The 19,274-nt window shown below is 25.2% G+C and overlaps 2 protein-coding genes across 6 annotated transcripts; one reads left to right on the forward strand and one right to left on the reverse strand.

Moving 5' to 3' along the window:
* Positions 1–1,014: 1,014 nt before the first annotated feature.
* On the reverse strand, positions 1,015–19,271 carry LOC112680004 (glyoxalase domain-containing protein 4). Of its 5 annotated transcripts, none has more exons than XM_025549975.1 (8): positions 19,129–19,271; positions 18,952–19,044; positions 3,152–3,454; positions 3,009–3,058; positions 2,644–2,909; positions 1,529–1,684; positions 1,250–1,425; positions 1,015–1,161 (listed from the first exon to the last, which is right to left on the reverse strand). In XM_025549975.1, exons 3-8 carry the CDS (start codon positions 3,236–3,238, stop codon positions 1,036–1,038), a joined length of 861 nt encoding a protein of 286 aa, XP_025405760.1. In that variant the 5' UTR covers positions 3,239–3,454; positions 18,952–19,044; positions 19,129–19,271; the 3' UTR covers positions 1,015–1,035. The 5 variants fall into 5 exon arrangements, with proteins under 5 accessions (XP_025405760.1, XP_025405757.1, XP_025405759.1 ...); XM_025549972.1 differs by having other exon boundaries at positions 19,126–19,271; XM_025549974.1 differs by having other exon boundaries at positions 18,948–19,044; positions 19,126–19,271.
* On the forward strand, positions 5,609–18,166 carry LOC112680003. The gene is made up of 16 exons (XM_025549971.1): positions 5,609–5,695; positions 9,774–10,033; positions 11,091–11,367; positions 11,475–11,720; positions 11,931–12,102; positions 13,865–14,006; positions 14,124–14,747; positions 15,418–15,621; positions 15,690–15,907; positions 15,966–16,227; positions 16,314–16,553; positions 16,609–16,782; positions 16,849–17,099; positions 17,161–17,413; positions 17,696–17,889; positions 17,957–18,166. The coding sequence occupies exons 2-16, from the start codon at positions 9,782–9,784 to the stop codon at positions 18,147–18,149; spliced, it is 3,702 nt and encodes a 1,233-aa protein (XP_025405756.1). The 5' UTR covers positions 5,609–5,695; positions 9,774–9,781; the 3' UTR covers positions 18,150–18,166.
* Positions 19,272–19,274: the final 3 nt, after the last annotated feature.

The following is a 19,274-nucleotide window of genomic DNA, read 5'->3' on the forward strand; positions in this document are numbered from 1 at the left end:
TGTTTTATCATAACATAACTATTAATATTATTACACAGCTATATTCTAGGACGAATTTGAAACAAAATTTTAAATAAATTTAAATTATTGTTGTGGATAGTCTCACCACAGTACTTCTAACAATATGTTTTATTTATATTTTAATTATTATTTGTTAACCAAAGTTTTTATACTTGTCAGTTTTTTTGTACTTACATGTTACAACATAAAATTAATTAACTTATTTATATTAATTTATAAAATTAGAATTTTCAACTGTTTAATTTTAAACCTCTTTCATGTATTAACAACTGTCACACAATATTCAACTAAATACAATGTATAGTAGACTCTACTTATACAAATTAATGGAAAAACCTTTTTATGAGTATTTTGCAACTTGTTTTATTATTGTATATTATTATATATATTGTATTCTATATTAAGTATTTAATTAGTGGCAATTAGTTTTTATTAAATATAGATTCATTGAATAATACAGGCATCATTCATGTTCAGTGATTATATCTGTAATTTATGTTTGATATGCATTTTTAATACAAAAATTTGATTGTGATTTAAAATGTAAGATTTTCAAAAATAAAAACTTACAAAAATATTAATTTATTGTTTCTAAATTCCGGATTAATTCATAATTGACTACAATCCATTATTCCTAATAAATAAACTATTTGTTTTTCAATGATTGATTTATAAAAACGTTAATTAGAAGGTATTTATTAAGTATCACAGTCATTGTTAGGCAATTACACGTAATATTACCTCAAAAATAAACCATTTTATTAAATTTCCACTTTCCAGTTCAAATAAATTACAACATAATTAAAAAAAAAATAATAATATTTCAATAAGATAATTTTTTTTGGTAATTAATTAAGTCAATAATATATAAACACAATGAATATTACTAACAATTTAGATATTTAAACGATTTTCAAAATAAATTAACTTAGCTTTAAACAATTCATGAAAAATAATAAAAACTTTATAAACTTAGAAAAATTAATCATAATCATTTTTTTAAATCACAGTGGTTTAATTTTTTAATTTTCTAGCTTCATCTTTTTTAATATACTTATCTAATTGTTTTTCTGCATCTGGATCAAACTGGGATAACTCACGAAATTCTTTATCTCCAACGAAACATATTTCATGACCATCCTATAAAAAAACATAATGTATTAGTTCATTGTTTGACCTCAGTTAAAAAATGAAAATATTTAAAAAGTATCAAGGTCAAAAAACGTACAGGATCAGCAAAAATGACAACAGATACCGATGCTTTACCAGGTGTGTCTAAAGTAACAAAAGGAGTTAAAATTTTGTATTGATTATTTTGAGCTTTTTCTTGGAAATTTTTTAGATCAGTAGTAGGAACTGAAAATGCTATTCTTCCATATGCCGTTGCATGATTAATTGGCTCTCCTAGAATGAAATTATACAAAAATAAAACATATAGTAATATAATGATAGTTATAATTAGTTTCATAAAATAACAACGGAACATTTTTTTACAGTTAAAAATTACCAATATCTCTAAATTTAAGTTTAGCTTGTTTTTCGTCGAATCCTAATTCAATAAAAGTTTCTGTTTCTGTGAAAATGCTCAAGCTAAGTATCTCGTTCCAAAACTTTTTAGATTTTATCAAATTTGTTGATGATAACATAACATTTACAACAGGATCTAGAAACAATTTAACTTTAGTACAAAATTTAAATGTGAGTATATGTAAAAGGATTTTTATTTTTACCGCATAAAAATAGCAAACATAATTATTAATAACAAATAACACAGAAAAGTATTTTAAACAATTAATAATTAAGAATTATAATTAACAAAATATCCAAAAAAAAAAAGCAGCTGTTTATCATAATAATAATAGTTAGAAAGATCATAAATTCAATAAAAAACTTGATTTATAATTAAACCATTCTAACAATGTTAGATTTATTAAACATACATTCATATTAGTTAACTATCTAGGGAAATAATTATTTTAACTACATTTATTCAAAGGTACATAATTGTAGGATTAATCATTAATAGTCACAATATTTTCTATAAAATGAATGTACTAGTTATGCACTGATTAAATATACATGAAGTTATTGATAAAAATACACTTGAACAAAAACATTTTGTTATCATTGATAACAATTTATATCTAGTAGGTATACTATGAGCATGTAAATTAAAATAAACTGTTGTATTATTTAGATTTCCTTTTTTTTAAATAATTATTTAGTTTAAGAACAAATTAATTTACATTTAGCTTATTATAACTAATTTAATAATGGGTTAATCTCCAGCAATGATTATCTAATCAAATTATTCAAATATTTTTGTTAAACCTAACTAGAACATAAACTATTTTTATTCTTATTAAATTCCTTATTATATACCTTAAAGATAATTATATACAGCAAATTAAATTTATGAATAATATAAATATAAATGCATATAGGCATACAAATAGAAATTGTTAAATATCACATTATTTGAAAGTAACTATTGAGATCATTAACAAAGTATTGACAAATATTTGTTAATTCAAATTATCAACCTTTATGTAATTAAATATTAATAAGTAGTAATGATATTAAATAGTTCATATAAATTAAAATAAATAATATCATACAAACCTTTATTGACAGGTTGAGGTTCATCAATCACATAAAATTTATATCCTCCAGGCGCTACAACATAAGATAAACTACCTTCGACTTCAACGGGCCAACCAAGAGTCTTAGCATTTTCTAATACTTTTGATGATTTCAATGTAATACCAAGGAAATCATTCCCAAGCTTATAATCTTCAACACCATAATTATAAGTAAGTTCTATAACAAAATGAGTATCTTCAGGTCCATATCCAACCATAGTTTTACTCCAACGGTTGTCATACGGTCTGTAAACAATTTCAATTTGGTACACAATAAATGCATAGTTATAATCACACCCTACACCACAGAAGAAATATTAAAAATATTATAGTCATTGAAATTACCCATTACATGCAGCCTCACAACCTTGAGTGAACTCTTCATGTCTTAAGACCTAAAATATCATAAGCAATTAGTAATTAGTTGATCAGTAAATCAAGTTTGCGAAAAAAAATTGAAAAAAAAAATGCGAGTCAGAAAAGTTTACTTTCATTCCCAAAAGTTCTCTGTAAAACTTGATAGTTTTTGTTCTTTCGGCAACTTTAAACACAAAATGTAAAGCACGTCCAGCCATTTTCAATTTGCTTATTATGAATGATTCGAACTAAATTTCGACGTCAAAGATTATTCAAATTTATTCACAAAACAATGCTCAATATGTCCAAAACGCAATTGTAGGTGCAATGAAGCAAAATCGAAAAAATGATCGTGTGTTTGTGTATGATAGTACGGAGACAGTGGGGGGCCCAATGACCACCGATAAACCGGTTTCCTCTGACGTGTGGTTAATCTGAAATTAAAATGGTTACGTCATAATTTCATCAACATATTTTAGAGTTATTATATTGAGGAAGGTTGAAAAGGAAAATAATCAACATACATGAATCAAGTCAGTAAAAAAGTTGAATAATAGTGGAACATTTTATAATTATAAAATAGAATATATACATAGTACCAATACATAAATATCGTAAATAAACAAACATAATAGATATATAAATATACAAATAATACATCGTATATAAATATCATACAATAGGTCTAAATAATTAAATTTAATGTACATTTTATTTTCGAAGCCATCAAGCCGGATAGAAAATATGAAACAATAGACATTGAACATTTCGGTACAAGATACCAGAATGGTTGGTTATTGGAACTGGGCCAGTAAGATCTTTAGAGTTAAGACACAGGGCATGGATGTCGAGGGGTGAGTGCAATGGGTGCATACAGAGCTGCCGCAACGAGGGGGCGAGCAGGGCCCTTGCCCGGGGCCTCGCGCTTTTATGAGGGCCTCGCGGATCGAAACTTGTGTATAATAATATAAACCAAAATCAATATTAATAATGATGTATTAAAAATAAGAATTCGTGTTATAATTATACATTTTTACGGGGATTTTGAATATATTATTACGGTCACCGGTTCAAAGAAACTGTCACCCGACCATTTCCCTGCACGCTCGGCCATCGATTAAAACAACGAGAAAAAGATTACGTAAAAAACACGATATTAATAAATTAGATTGCGTTAATTTATTTTTGATACGGAAAAGACATAATAATATCATAGTCATTGATATCAGATCAAGCATGACGTACGTTGCTCGATTGTCGAACCAAAATAAATTAATATTGTCTTTGTGAATAAGGAAAACTTCGGCACTGCACACGTCTTCACAAAATTAATTTTCATACAAGGTATGTTCATTTTAATTTATTATCACAGGCCACAGCATTACAGCAATTATTAGTAGTTTACTTAGTATGTTATTAGCAATTTATTAACGTTTACTACAATATATTAGTATATATTCATAATCAATTATAGTAATACGGTGTATGTAATAGGATATAACTATCTTTTTTTTTTTTTTTTTGAAAATCGACAATACACGTGCCACCTGAAAAGTAATACTTCAGATGCCCAGGTAACTTCTCGACGCCTATACATTAGTAAATATTTATATTTTAAGGAATATTCTCAGGGATACAAAAAAAAATGTCCATGCATATAATCAAAATCGATAAAATCAACATCAATAAATTATGAAAAACCTATAAGAAAGAAAATTTTAGTGTAAGAAACCAGTATTAGAAAGTTTTTCAAACCTTAGAAACTCTAATAATACCATCCAAACTTGTAACGTTATTTATAATACAATATCGTATGTTTTTATCTAGATATTCTGATAATCAAAATAATTAATATTTCAACTTCAACCCATCAAATGAAATAATAAACAAATAACAAAATCAAGTATAATAAATAACTACTAAATAAAATTATAAAATAATTAAAAATATCTTAATTTTTGCAAAACATCGTTGTTTTCCAGTAATTAAAGATATCATCTTTTAGGCAACAATTATGTCGCTCCGTATATTAGTTAAAATATGCACTGCTATACATATGAATAGCTAACTGCAGAAACGGGACAAGTCCACTTTTCCTAATTTTTCAGGAATGATGAAAAACTGAACATAATATGTTCCCTTTCTGCAGTAAAGTGAAATTTCCAAACGCTATATTTATCGTTTGGATAGTCGGATTTGACTCCTTTCTATAGTAAACGATGTATTTACGCGTACTTAACAAAAAATGATAATAAAATCAAATTTGATAAAAATGGACTTGTCCCGTTTCTGCAATTAGCGATTCATATATCAATGCATATATCTACATTAACTGTGGCTAAAGGCCGAATATCGAAATTGTTCATAGGTACCATTTTCAGAAACTGTTCTCGTGTAAATTTGTAAATTTAGCAATAAATCTTATCTATTTTAATCTAATCCTTCTACAGGAGAGATTACCTATGGATAAAAGCGATAAGCATGATCGTTTTTTCCACAGATATGCATAATAACTTTATTAATAACCACAGATATATATATATAATAACTTATTATATTAGAATTACAGATGACAGCAAACGGTTTGTCTAAAAGTGAGATGAAAACTCCATGTCTCGCGAGAGCAATGGTGAACACAACATCTTCCCTTGTTATCGACTAAAACGGAAAAAAAGGTATTTGTAATATACTTAACATTTTTTATGGTATATTATAAAATTACAAATAATAATACAGTTTAAATTTGTCTTTTTCTCGTTATTATTACTTTAATAACATATCTCTATGACGAATCACAAATAGTTTATTATATATTTAATTAGAATTGTACCTATTTGTCACCAAACACTAATAGATATTTGTTATAAATTATAAATTTGCAATTATCTTTTATAATTAAGTCTAATCAACAATTAAGTAAAACAATAATGCTTTCTACGTCCAAATTAGACTACGGTTATGAAGATAAACACTTCACAAAAATCGACTTTGGAATGGTTCCTGTTGGTTCTGTTCATAAAAGATCGATCGATATAACAAACGAGTTAAAAGCAAGTCTACATTTTTGTTTTCAATTAATAAAACAATTATATCTTTAAATATTTAAAGTACATTTTTTATTCAATCATTTTTCAAATAATCAAATAGGATAGTTCGTTAAATAAACGAATTATGTAGATATTGACAAATTACTTTATTCTTAAAATAATGTGTGAAAATCAAAAAACCTAAATACTTAGTTTGTTAATAATTAAATATTAGAATATAATTCACAAAACACTGTTACTACTTACCATTGATTTATATACACTAAAAATAAAATAACGATAAGAAATGTCTATTTCAATAAAATTATAACTGTTTATTTTTTAGAAAGCGACAACATTTAAAGTAAAAAATAACAATGAAATAATGTACTTGGCCGATTCGATCAGTTTTGAGCCATCAAAAACGCCACGAATTTTACCCAATAAAAAGACCTCTTTTTCAATTATATTTTATCCGAAATCCGTGCATGTGCAGACTACCTTGGAGTATTTTACAATATATTCGACCGACGATAAAAATGAAATAAAAGATGAATCCGACGACTACGAATATGAAGAAAACCTAAATAAAACTATTCAAAAAATTATAGTATGTGTACAAGGATCGTGTTACGGTAATTTGTAAAACATAATATCATGATAAGTTTTAACATTTTTCATGTAAATAAACAATTTAATACTTATATATAGGAATTAAAAATCAAACAATCATGGTATAAATCATTCAAAAAATTAATTATAGACAGTGTCTATTAGACATATAAGATGCCTATCTTTTTTTTATAAAAATAAATCTAATGGTAAAAGACACACTCGAGAAGGGTTTGTGGCACAGTTACCCATGAAAAATTGCAATTAATTTAAAATTTGCTAAATGTTGTGATTTTAAAAGTATTAATTGCTTAAACTATTAAAAATCAATAAGTTTTTAAGTATAGTTTTCAAAATATAGAACGATAATATGTACCATAACATTTTTTAAAATGTGATGAATTGCTCCCGGAACTCGAAATAATATTTGACGAGCAGGAGTACCATTTAAAAATATAACGGTTAGTTCAAGAAATTCTCGGTAATCTTCCCTACATTGAATCTTAGTTAATTCAGACATGCAAAATTTTAAAATACATTCAGTCGAATTATTTAAATGTTGACTAACTTTAGTGTCTTGGAGTTTCCGATTAAATATATTTTCGTTTGATCACGAAGTTCGTATACTAGTAACATTATAACATCTATTTTACAAATGTACTTTGCAGTAACAACACCAGTGACTTTGCAATAACTAATGATAAATACGAACAATTATGATTCACATAATCACATTAGATATTAAAAAGCATTAAGATAAAAACGGACTATGTACGATTGTAATATGAACTGTATCGATGGGGTATTTTTATATTTACAGACATGTCTATGGTTTATTATGATAGTAACTTTAAGAGCTTTGGGCCACGGGTTAAAATTATCCAATTATATTCAAATTTTGTATACATAATTTTTATACATATTGGAACCTCTTTAAAGGCATCGATTATAAATAATAATAATAAAAAAAAAATCCCTATAAATAAGAACCACCCTAATATATATATATATATTTAAATATTCATTTATTAAAAAAAATAAATATAATATAATATTATTTATTTTGAAATCAATTAGTGATGTATAGAATATATTTTTTATTCTCTATACTTCGATATTGTTATATTGTCATGAAACATTTAAGCGTTAACTAAGGTGAATTAATTATTTCCAACATTCATTATTAAATTAGTCACTGAATTCATAATATAAAATATTATAAATTAATGTCTCATATTTGGTTTGATGATGATTTACTAATACGAATATACGAATATAATAATATATATAAGTCTACTCAAAAATAATAAAACAAACTAATTCAGTTAATAAGGATAAAAATCGAATGAAAGCAAAATATATATGTACAAAATAGGCTTAAGTAATATTGTTATGTGTAATGTGTCATATGATAGTTCATTAAATAAGTAAAAGAGAAAACATGTGTATTATAAAATCTTAATTTTAGCATTCAATGTTGAATAGTGGATGTTTAAGACTTATACAACAAGTATACATAGGCGGAAATACGGGAGGGGCAAGGTAGGAGGATGCCCCCTACGAGTTCTTACTCCCCCTAAACATTTCAAATATTCGTTGGTAACTCCTTATATTACATGCTTATTTAGAGTCTACATGTTTGTATGTAATAATGTTATTATCTATAACCGTGGGAGCCATTCATGTTAATATGCTGATAAGATTTTTTGCGTCAAAATTTTCAATATTATTATAATTTATTTTTATCAACTAACAAATCATGAACCAATATTATTACTTTATTATTATCTGTATCACAAACTTTTTGTATGATTTTATACTTTGATATGAAGTGTGTATTTTATTTAATATTCTTGAGTTTTTTGGATAATACTAATTATAATAAAATGATAATAAAAATTATGAACAAACCAAAGTAAAAAATACGAATTTTTCATACAAGAACCATCACAGGTAAATTGTGGTAAGTTATTATTTTAAAAATGTATAAGATAAAATAATATAACTGTAGGTATTTGTAAGTGTACTATTCATTTTACAAAATAATCTTATTTGAAATAAGTTAAAATAGTTATCAATAAAATCCTTTTTTTATAGTATTGCTAGTTTAAAAATTTATGAGATAAAATAGTAGACAAAATAGTGTTAATATTTTACTTGCCCCCTTAAGTATTTCCTGTCCCCCTCACCTGTCAAGAAGGTCTAGTACCGCTTATGCGAGTATATTATAACCAGGTCTCGAGACTCATAGCATTTGCTTATTTTTATGGTTTGATAGAGTGTTATAGAAATGTAAGTCATGTTATAACAGGTTTGATTATGAAATTTAAAAGTGCAATTTTGCTTTTTTCGATAATTTTTAAAAAAAAAATGCTTATTTTCTGTTTTTCTGATTATTTTTGCTTTTTTGCATATCTTAGCTTAATTATAAACAACAACGAACGCCACTGACCTAATCCAAATTTTTTTCAACTATAAATATCGTTTACATTTCATTTTTCAGAAAATCCCTCGCAAAATCCATAAAAAATAAGGTAAAATATCTCGAAAATCAAAGTTAGACTTTTTTTATAGTATAAAGATTTATTTATTTTTTATATATATTTTAAATAATAATGATGTTTTAAGCGCTTATTTTTGATTTTAAGTTCTATAAATCCCGAACCCTGATTATAACATAATAAATTAATAGGGTAATTTAATTCAGGAAAGATATGTATTAATATTTACCTTAAATGTTCAGGTCCCTTAAGTAGATAGGTTAAAATTAATTTTTTCTTATGTTCTGGAATGTATTTTCAAAACAAAAAATATTATAAATAGGTTAATCCAATGGTAAATTTGGTCATTTTTACATTCAAGCCCTTAATTTTTAGTTTTTTCTATTTTATATATTGTGTAAAATTAAGTAGATATATTATAGTTTTACATTTCATTAATGTAACTAAAAAAATCTTTTAAAATATTCACAATTTTCTTATAACTTATAACTTATAACTCCTTAATTATTTCATATTCAAAATGTTTATCTACCTATCATATTTTAAGTATTATAAAGTATTATAAAATGATAAATTTGATTTTTAAATTATAAGATTTATTTTTTAACTTTAAGGTCCTTCGATGAAAATCTTCCCGACCAAAGTGTTCTTATATCAAACAGGAGCAGATAAACAAATTATAAAATCCATTGACTTAATAAATAGTTCCAAAATTCCGGGACAGTATCAAGTGCAATACGACTGGGACAATTGTCCAATAAAGTGTTATCCGTCGTTTGGCGTCGTCAAAAACCGAGTACAAATCAAATTGGAACTGAAGCCCAGTCAAATAGAATATTATTACAAAAGGCTATACATTTTGATCGCCGACCACGTAAGACTAACAATAAGTATATGTATAAACATGTATAGATAGACTGTAGATTCACATATTTAAATTAAATTAAATACTGAAACTAATATATAATGGCTTATATATTTTTAAATTATAAAACGATAGTGTTGCAATAATAATGCAAAATTAAATATCCACTTAGTTTTAATATATTATAATTACGTACATGGATATGAAGTTATTACATTTTTTATGCTAAACAATTTCTATTTTAAAAAAAAATAAAAAAATAATTTTATAAACAAAATGGCATCAATAGAGAGTCAATGAGTCAATCTATCAGTAGAAACTAAACACTTTTTATAATAATCAATGTATAAAATATTTAGAATATATTTATTATACACAAGAAGTTTAATAGTTTTATTCATACATATGAGTGAAAATAATTATTATAACTATAAATATACATACCTAACCATAATCTTAAGTAAAATATAAAAATATTTTAAATATTTTTGAAATACCATATAATGATTATGAACCATACAAAATAATTGTTTGCTCCGCCGATAATATTTATACTAAGAGAATGATTGATTCAGTATAAATCAAACAATGACAAAGATAAAAACTATTAAACAATTTAAAACCATTTTCAGTAATTTATTCATAAATAAAACTCATATTTTTTCATACACAAAATTTTCAAACTACTCGTATATTTAACCACTAATTATTAAACTAACATATAGGTATGCATGTTTTAATAGAGACAAATATGTCAATGGCTAAACACTTTATCAAGTAAAATTTAATTTTTTTAAAAAATAAAATAAATTATATGTTTAATTTTCAATGTTGCACGTTAAAAGAACCGTCTAGTAAACAAGGTGGAAAACAAACAGTATTTATTTTTGAATTTACAGTACCACCATATTATATTGCATTTACAACACTATGGGTATCTATAACCAACTAAATGTTATAAACACTACAAATCAGATAAATTAGAATTAACACTTAATTAGCATTAAAATCTTATACGTGATGGCACACACTGAATAAAATATAATTATATGCAAATATGATCTAGCATCCAGTTTACATTGACGTGTACGCATTTTCAAGTATGGTAATGAAAGTGGATCCATTTTCATGCTTTAGAATACCGTCTGAACTTCAGACAAAACGTGAAAATAATAATTACGCAGATTTTTTCAAAGATGTTGCACACCCATCACTCGCCGAAAAACAACACGTCACCGTATTCCCGAAGGAATTGCATTTTGGATACACAAAAAACGCGAAAACCATGTTCTTTAATGTCCGCAACAATACTAATTCACTTCTTTGTCTAAACTGGATTCACAGTAAAAAGATTTAAACGTTTAAAATTAAAATAATAATTTTAATAATAATCCATCGTTGGGTATATCTATAAAACAATTTATGTTTTCTTGTTTGTAAATTCATACAGAATTTGACAGCGGTAAAAATCCGTTCGAGATAAATCCAAAACTGTTTAACATTGGTAGCCATGAGACAAAAACTCTAGAATGCGTGTTTCGCCCAAAAGTCTTTTCGAAAATTTATTTTTCTGAGCTTGAAGCTATTGTCCAATACGGCATCGTCGAACCCGAATTGAACCATTGCCCTACCACTTTGGAAATATCACCGCAGTCAGCTTACATTGTCCCGATGAACGTCTCAATAACAGCCGCTGGTATAATATAAATTATAATTTTACACATAGAATATAATACGCCAAATTATACTTGAATAAATATTCAACAACGATGAAGATATAAATGGCAATGTGAAGCTATACGAAGTATTATCATTGATTATAAATAGTATAAATAGTATTTATAATCAATGGTATTATTTACTTCCGTGAATAAATATATATTAACATGGTATTATTATTATTTAGGCCATTCTTTCAAAAAACCTTCAAACGGATGGATCCCGAAATGCAAGCTTAGTACTCGTGCAATAATAATGCCACCATGCGTGCCTGCCTCCGAACCTGTATTCGCTACGTTTCTTATTAAAAAATTAGTTCAAGTGCCTACGATATTTGAATTCCGGCCACCAGATAATTCGTATGTGTTTATTGGCCATTTAATATAATATTTATTATTATTACTATGCACACATTATTTAGTATACCGAGATAGCATAAGCGTTAGATGGTGGAGGGGGACAAGAGGAACATTTCCCCCTCTAATATTTAATACACCTTGTTTTAAAATAAGTAAAAATAGCTAGTTATAGCTATTACTAAAATGCGGATTTATATACATTAAAAACCAACTAAATATGTGCTAAAAAATCTTGCACAAGTATATTCACTAATGTGTTTATATATGCATAAAAAAAAATACGAGTATATGATTTTTGAATTTTAATTAAAATAAAACACAAAAAATTTACATTTAATATTACAGAACCCTACTGTAAATACTGTAAATTTAAAAGAATTTACTAACTAAAATCATTTTGTAGGTATTTTTTAACTATTAGATAAAGAGAAATCAATTAATATTAAAATTATATCCTAAATGAAATTTTCTTTCCTAAATGCACATTGCAATGTATGAAAATAATTTTAGTTGTATTTTCAAAAACCATTGATTGGCATTTATCAGTCAACAAATTCTTATATCTTGAAAATTATCTTTCCACATCTACAAAAGTATTAGAAACGTATTTGAAATATTTATATCACTTAATTTGGAGATAAAACTTCGCCAGTATGAATTGATTCACTTTCGCCAATTAAAAATGTTTAATATTTTAGTGTGTCGTAATCTTCATTTTTTTATAATTCTTCACTAGATTTTTTATAAACAGATTTACCCATTATATTACAATACCTAGTAAATATTTCAAAAATATTAAAAAAAAAAAAATAAACAATAAAACATCGAAATATGCATTAAAAGATAAAATATGTAACTAAAAACTTAAAATAAAAATAAATGGGTAAATATCTAAGTATGCAAAAATACGCTCTAAAAAAATTTGATTTTTTAAATCGTCATGTCACAAAAAAAAATGTTGTGCTAACTTAGCATACCATCCAGAATAAGTATGCAAATGCATATAAATTCGCACTCCTTCTCTTATTATTCAGTTTTTTTTAAATCTAAATTTTCAATTTTAGCTTAACAAAAATAATGTTATATAATGAATAATGAATAATTGTATGTAATAATATGTAGGTAGTAAAGCGGAATTTTTGTTTAGAAGTTATAAAATCTTAAAAATGTCTCTTTTTAATGTATTTAAGTTTATTTATTTATGTTTGCTTTATTTCATTACTTAGTAATATTGATCACCTTGAACTAATATAAATACAGCAAAAGGTAATGTTAACATATATTTACAAGTAATGTAAGGTTAACTATATAAACTATTGATATGTAACTATATATTTGTCCCCCCCCTAATAAATTAAAAATAAATAAAAAGTTATGCCCATGCGAGATAGTATATTATAATATACAGCAGTGGCGTAATTAGGAATAAGACAAATTGAAAGAGGAAATGATACGTCTCCTTCCAGTGGCGTCCCTAGACCTTTTTGTGGGGGAAGGGGCAATTTTTCATCAATGTATTCACATTTATGTATTATTTTTTAATGTGATAAGAATAATAAATAATAAGAATGTAAAGAAAAATAATCATGGAAAGGCGACTGCCCCATTCACCCTACCCTGAGGATGCCTCTGTCTTCTTTTATCGATGTACATATATATTTTTACCTCACATCCAACATCAAATAAAGGAAAAAATTAACACACATTTTACATACACTACATCGAGTACATGTGTAAACATATATATCATTATCTTTCGTAGGATGTTCTTAGTAAAGCCTAAATGTGGATTGATAAAAAGCGATTATCAAATTGTGGTGTTTCAATTGTTAAAAACAAATAGAAAAGAGTCACTCTATGCCGAACAGTGGAGTTTAATATTTGATGGTTTCGATAACAATTCGGTACATTAATTGATTTATCATAATATTGAATTATACCACAAATTTAACTAAATGATAATATATATTAAAAACAAACTTTTAAAATACCAAATTAAACAAAAACAAATCGGATTTCAGATTAATATCAACATTTACGCTAGCGTTGAATTCGGATGTGTAACAATCGGTGAAAAAAATCGTGTCCTTGTTTCAAACGACGTTCAAATAGGGTATGAAATGGATGTGCTAATACCAATTGTTAACAAGACCAGGCATAGACTTCGATACAACATAAAAATGTACAACCAACAACCAATGCCAGAAACAATACACGATTGTTCTTCGTTATCTTCGGTGTGTTCTAAATATAACGAAGAATTAGAAATAGAAAAAATCGAATACGAATGCACAAGTGAAATACAAGAAGACGTAGCAACCGATACTGAACTTGAGGATGCTAAAAGTTTTATGTACAACAATTCAACAACAATATCTATTGAATCTATACAGTCACTCAACGCGTTAAAATACAAAGATGCCGAAAAACCATCGAATCAATCGCAATTTGTATTCAAACTCGATAAAGACAATGGAGAGTTAGGACCAAATGAAAAATGCTATATGAAATTATCATTTTGCCCGATTAAAAGTGGACTTTATACAGTAAACGCTAGATGTTATTTAATGTGTACAAATTTCCCAGACATTATAAATATACTACCTTTAGTCATAAAAGGAAAAGGATGCAACACAAAGTTCGAAGTAAGGATAAAATATGACCAATCATAAAAGTAACACTGCCCTGATGAATTAATAATTTTATAAAATGCATACAATTATATTTATATACTAACTAAAGGTCCAAAAGATCTTGTATTTTAGATGAATCTACTAGTTGATTACCAAGTTTTAAACATTTTAAGTTTTCAAATTTTATTGCAATATAATAGAAAAGTTAAATTATAGAGATAAATGGTTATTTAACCATATAGTACAGACATACTGTCCATTTATTCTTACACTGAAAATATAAATTACTCCCTAGATATTAATTAAGTTATAATTTACCATTATTTATTGTTGCATACCATATAATCTTACACCACATAACACTAATTAATTCCAAACATCTTGTACTAAGGTCAATTGGAATAAAATAAATGTAAGTTGTTATAAATAAATAAGTTGTGAATGACTGTCATATACACGCCAAATTACTGTATCAAATTTAAATCATTACATAATATTAAAATTTCAAGTAGAGATCCATACTATCTGGTACCTCCATATGAGTTACATTACTTTACAAAATTTGAAAAAGTGCAAGATCCACAACAAACTAAATAAAATATTTGAGAAATTTTGACATGTTAGATACATTGCTAACATACATAAATTTAAAATTGTTGTTACAAAGAAAATGTTGTTTTAGATTACACCACCAATATGTAATTTCAATGATATAATAGTACATACTGAAAATGTACAACAATTTAAAATCAAAAATAAAAATTGTTCATATGCAAAAATCAAAATCTCTGTTTGTTCACCCATGTGTTCAATAATTTGTCCACCTATGCCAACTTGTAAAATAAATCCAGAGTCTTTTGAATTTACACCAGAACAAAATTATTGTGTATGTTAAATTTTTTTAATGTATACATTTTAAGCTTTTCAAGTAATTTGTATTTAATGATAATTTAGAAAATAGATTTATTCGTACAACCAAAAGCATTAGGTTTTCAACAACTATTAGTTAACATACAATTAGAGTGCAAAGAAAAATCTTATTTGGATAGTAAGAATACAATAACAGTTTGTATGAATGTCATAACGTGTGCACTGAAAATATCAAGAATATCTAATGATTCTATACCTTATTTTGGAAAATTAACAATGAATAAACTTTTTAATTGCTTGAAGTAATTTGGAGAATAATTTCATTAAATCGGTATACTATAAATAGAAAATTGATTACAGAGTAAATAATGAACTAAGCAAAATGTATATTAAAAATGTTTCATCATTTACTTGGACTATACCTGTAATTTCTGACTCAAACGTTTATGAATTTCAATTTTATAATTTATCAAAAATCCCAATTACTTGGACATTAAAATATAATGAATGCATTAAATGTACAATGGAAATGAAAAGTTATAGAAATAAGGTTCATGGTAATTTGTCCAACAAATGTGTACACTATAAAAATATTCAAATCTCTCCAAAAATTAACTTTAAAGTAATTTAAAAAATAATCTATATGTACATAATACAAGATATAATTTTTATTGTAATATAACACTAAAAATAATGTTAACATTTTAGAAGGACAATTTTTCAAAAATCCAGATTGAATTAAATAATATAAATAAAGATGAAATAAAATTAAGTTATAAATGGTCAATTGAAATAAATAAATTACCATTATATAACACTAAATTATTGATTGAAACCATTGACTTGAAAAATGACTTAATATCATTTGATCCAAAATATAGAATAAATGGACATCTAGAATTCAACTTTATACCAATATTTATAGCTCATCCAAATCCACCAGCACAAGTAAATTTTCATAACATAATTAATTAATTAAAATAATATTTTACATTTTAAAAAGGCTTTTTGGGTGTACAACCACAAAGAAAGCAATGTTAATTATTTTATAACTGACAATTCATCAACGCCAGCTTATCCATATTTTCATTGTTTAAATCCCAGTGGAATAGTTCACCCCAAATCTGTCCATCCAATACTGTTTATATTTGCACCTGATAAGCTATGTATATTTGAGGTAAGTTCAATACATACATAATTAATTAAACTAAAAAAGTATTAAAAATTATTACAATTTTCATAGGCTGTTGTTACGCTCCTTTCAAACAATAACAAACGCCAGATTACTCTAATAGGACAAGGTGATTCTTATACCAGAACCTTTATTTCACCAGGACCAGGGTTATCATCATTTATACCAATACAAAATGACAGAATGATTTTCTTATCGACGGAAAGTATAATACTTAAACCAATGTTCACATGTACAAACGTTAAGTCTATGTTTTGCCTATATAATAACAGTGATGAAGATATTATGTATGAATGGAAAAAGTATAGTTTTTCATAACATGATGTATTAAATGTATTAAAAATAATTTTAAATATTATTTAGATGTACAGTCGAAAATATACTAGTTACTGCTATAGTGCCATTTAAAGGCAATTTAAAAAGACATAAAAATCAAGTGTTTGAGATAACTGTAACCAGTTATAATCAACCAGCTATTTTAACAATAATGCTTAATGTTAGTTATAAGTTAATTTCACAAGATGAAACTTATAAAAATTCATTGATAAACTATAAGATAAACAATGATAAACTAGATGGAGTATTTATAATTAAAGAACATGGCAATTATAAACCAGTAAGACTAAAAAATTAATACAAAATATTATTTTGTTATAATAAATACAAATATAAAATCATCAATTTTCATATTTTTAACCTAAACAGATAAAAAACTTTTTAAGACCCAATTTAATTATAATGCTTACAAACAAATTACATGTTACTATCAATAAAATAATATATATAATGCAATGATATTAAAACTAATTTTAATCTAGTAAATTGTAATTAATACCTAAATTAGATGATTGTAAAAAAAAATAAAGATATGCAAATAATTGTAAAAGTATAATTTCAGAAATTGATTATGAAACTAGAAAAGCAACCACAAGTAAAACATTTAGTCTTGAATGTATATGTTAGAATAATTGACGATTTTAATAGTAAATGGATAAATGAAGCAAAAAATAATATAAAAAGTTTTATTTCTCAAGGTAAAGGAATTCTAATACCAAATATACAAAATTCAGTTGAATTCCAAAATATACTATGGTTAATATACAATTTATTTTTAAATTTAAATAAAACAAGTATTATTATCATTCTTAAATTACTCTAGGACTACTGTGGATAAAATATGTTCAAAAGAAATTGAATGCAAGCCGTTATATTACTATCAGTTGAGAAGTTCTAGTCATACAATTTCAAAAGGAATGCCTAAGAGAACAACAAATAATCTCAAAGTTATTTTAACTTCATTTATTAAGGATAGTTTGATTTACTTATATCCTACAGATATATGGAAAAACTAAAAAAAATGTACTGTAAAAATATAAATATCTATATAAATGCTTCAAAATAATTTCATTAAAACTAGGTATTTGTTGTAGAAAAATAATTAAAATACTTTCTAATAAAAATTGAATATGGTCTAAATATGATTCAACAGATTTTATTTAATTAATTGTGTTATAATTACATAGTAATTTACATTATAATATATTGTGCTATGCTTTTTACTTAGAACAAACAAGAATATTATCTAGATATATTTAAATTCATCAAAATGTTAAATACATATTGTTGTTTTTCGTATACTTAACAATAAAGTCGTATTAAATTGTATGATATTTAAATGCATTATATTCAGCCATGAATTCCACTAGTATTTTTACACAAATATTGAATCAAACAATTTTTGGAAATCGTTGGTTGAAAAAAAAATCTAATATACATTTTTTTTTTTTTGTTGCAAATATGTCTACAGATTCTGAAAATTATACACTTCTAACAATGGTTTAAATGTTGAAAATATTTTTAAATAAAATGATATAGGTAATAAAAATAATAATAACAAAAAAAAAACAATATGAGACAGCTATGTTAGTAGCATGTGAATATTCAACACAAAAATAAATTTCAAACAAACTTAATTAATATCAAGATAGGTAGGTAATAAAAGGGTACTATAATTAAATAGTGTTCAAAATGGTATTTAAACAATTAAACAAATTTTAAGTGATTGAAAATAGTAAGGACAAACACGAACTCAACATAATAAAGAACAAATAAGGTGCTTTTTATAAACTAAATATTTATGATACACGTACTTACATATAAGAGTTTATGGTCGTCTAGTAGCAAATAAGTTTACCGTCGCGATTCACACAAAGTACAAAATAAAGTTCCAAATTATGTCTGGAAAATCTAACCATACATATAAACAACTATGTTAGATTCACAAATTTATGGTTACTTTAAAAAATAAATAAAAATATGTAAACTAACTACTTTGTAATTGGTCTCCTAAGAAATGTAGAAAAAGTTACTAGAGGTTCAGTAATGCTTTTTAAGAACACAATCAGAACAAATACTAAGTGTTTAACTGTATAACAAAATTTTTATAGGTAGTATATTGTAAGTAGCAATATATTAGA

The sequence above is a fragment of the Sipha flava genome, unplaced genomic scaffold (assembly GCF_003268045.1).
Source record: "Sipha flava isolate LNK unplaced genomic scaffold, YSA_version1 171_pilon_pilon, whole genome shotgun sequence".
NCBI lineage: Eukaryota > Metazoa > Arthropoda > Insecta > Hemiptera > Aphididae > Sipha > Sipha flava.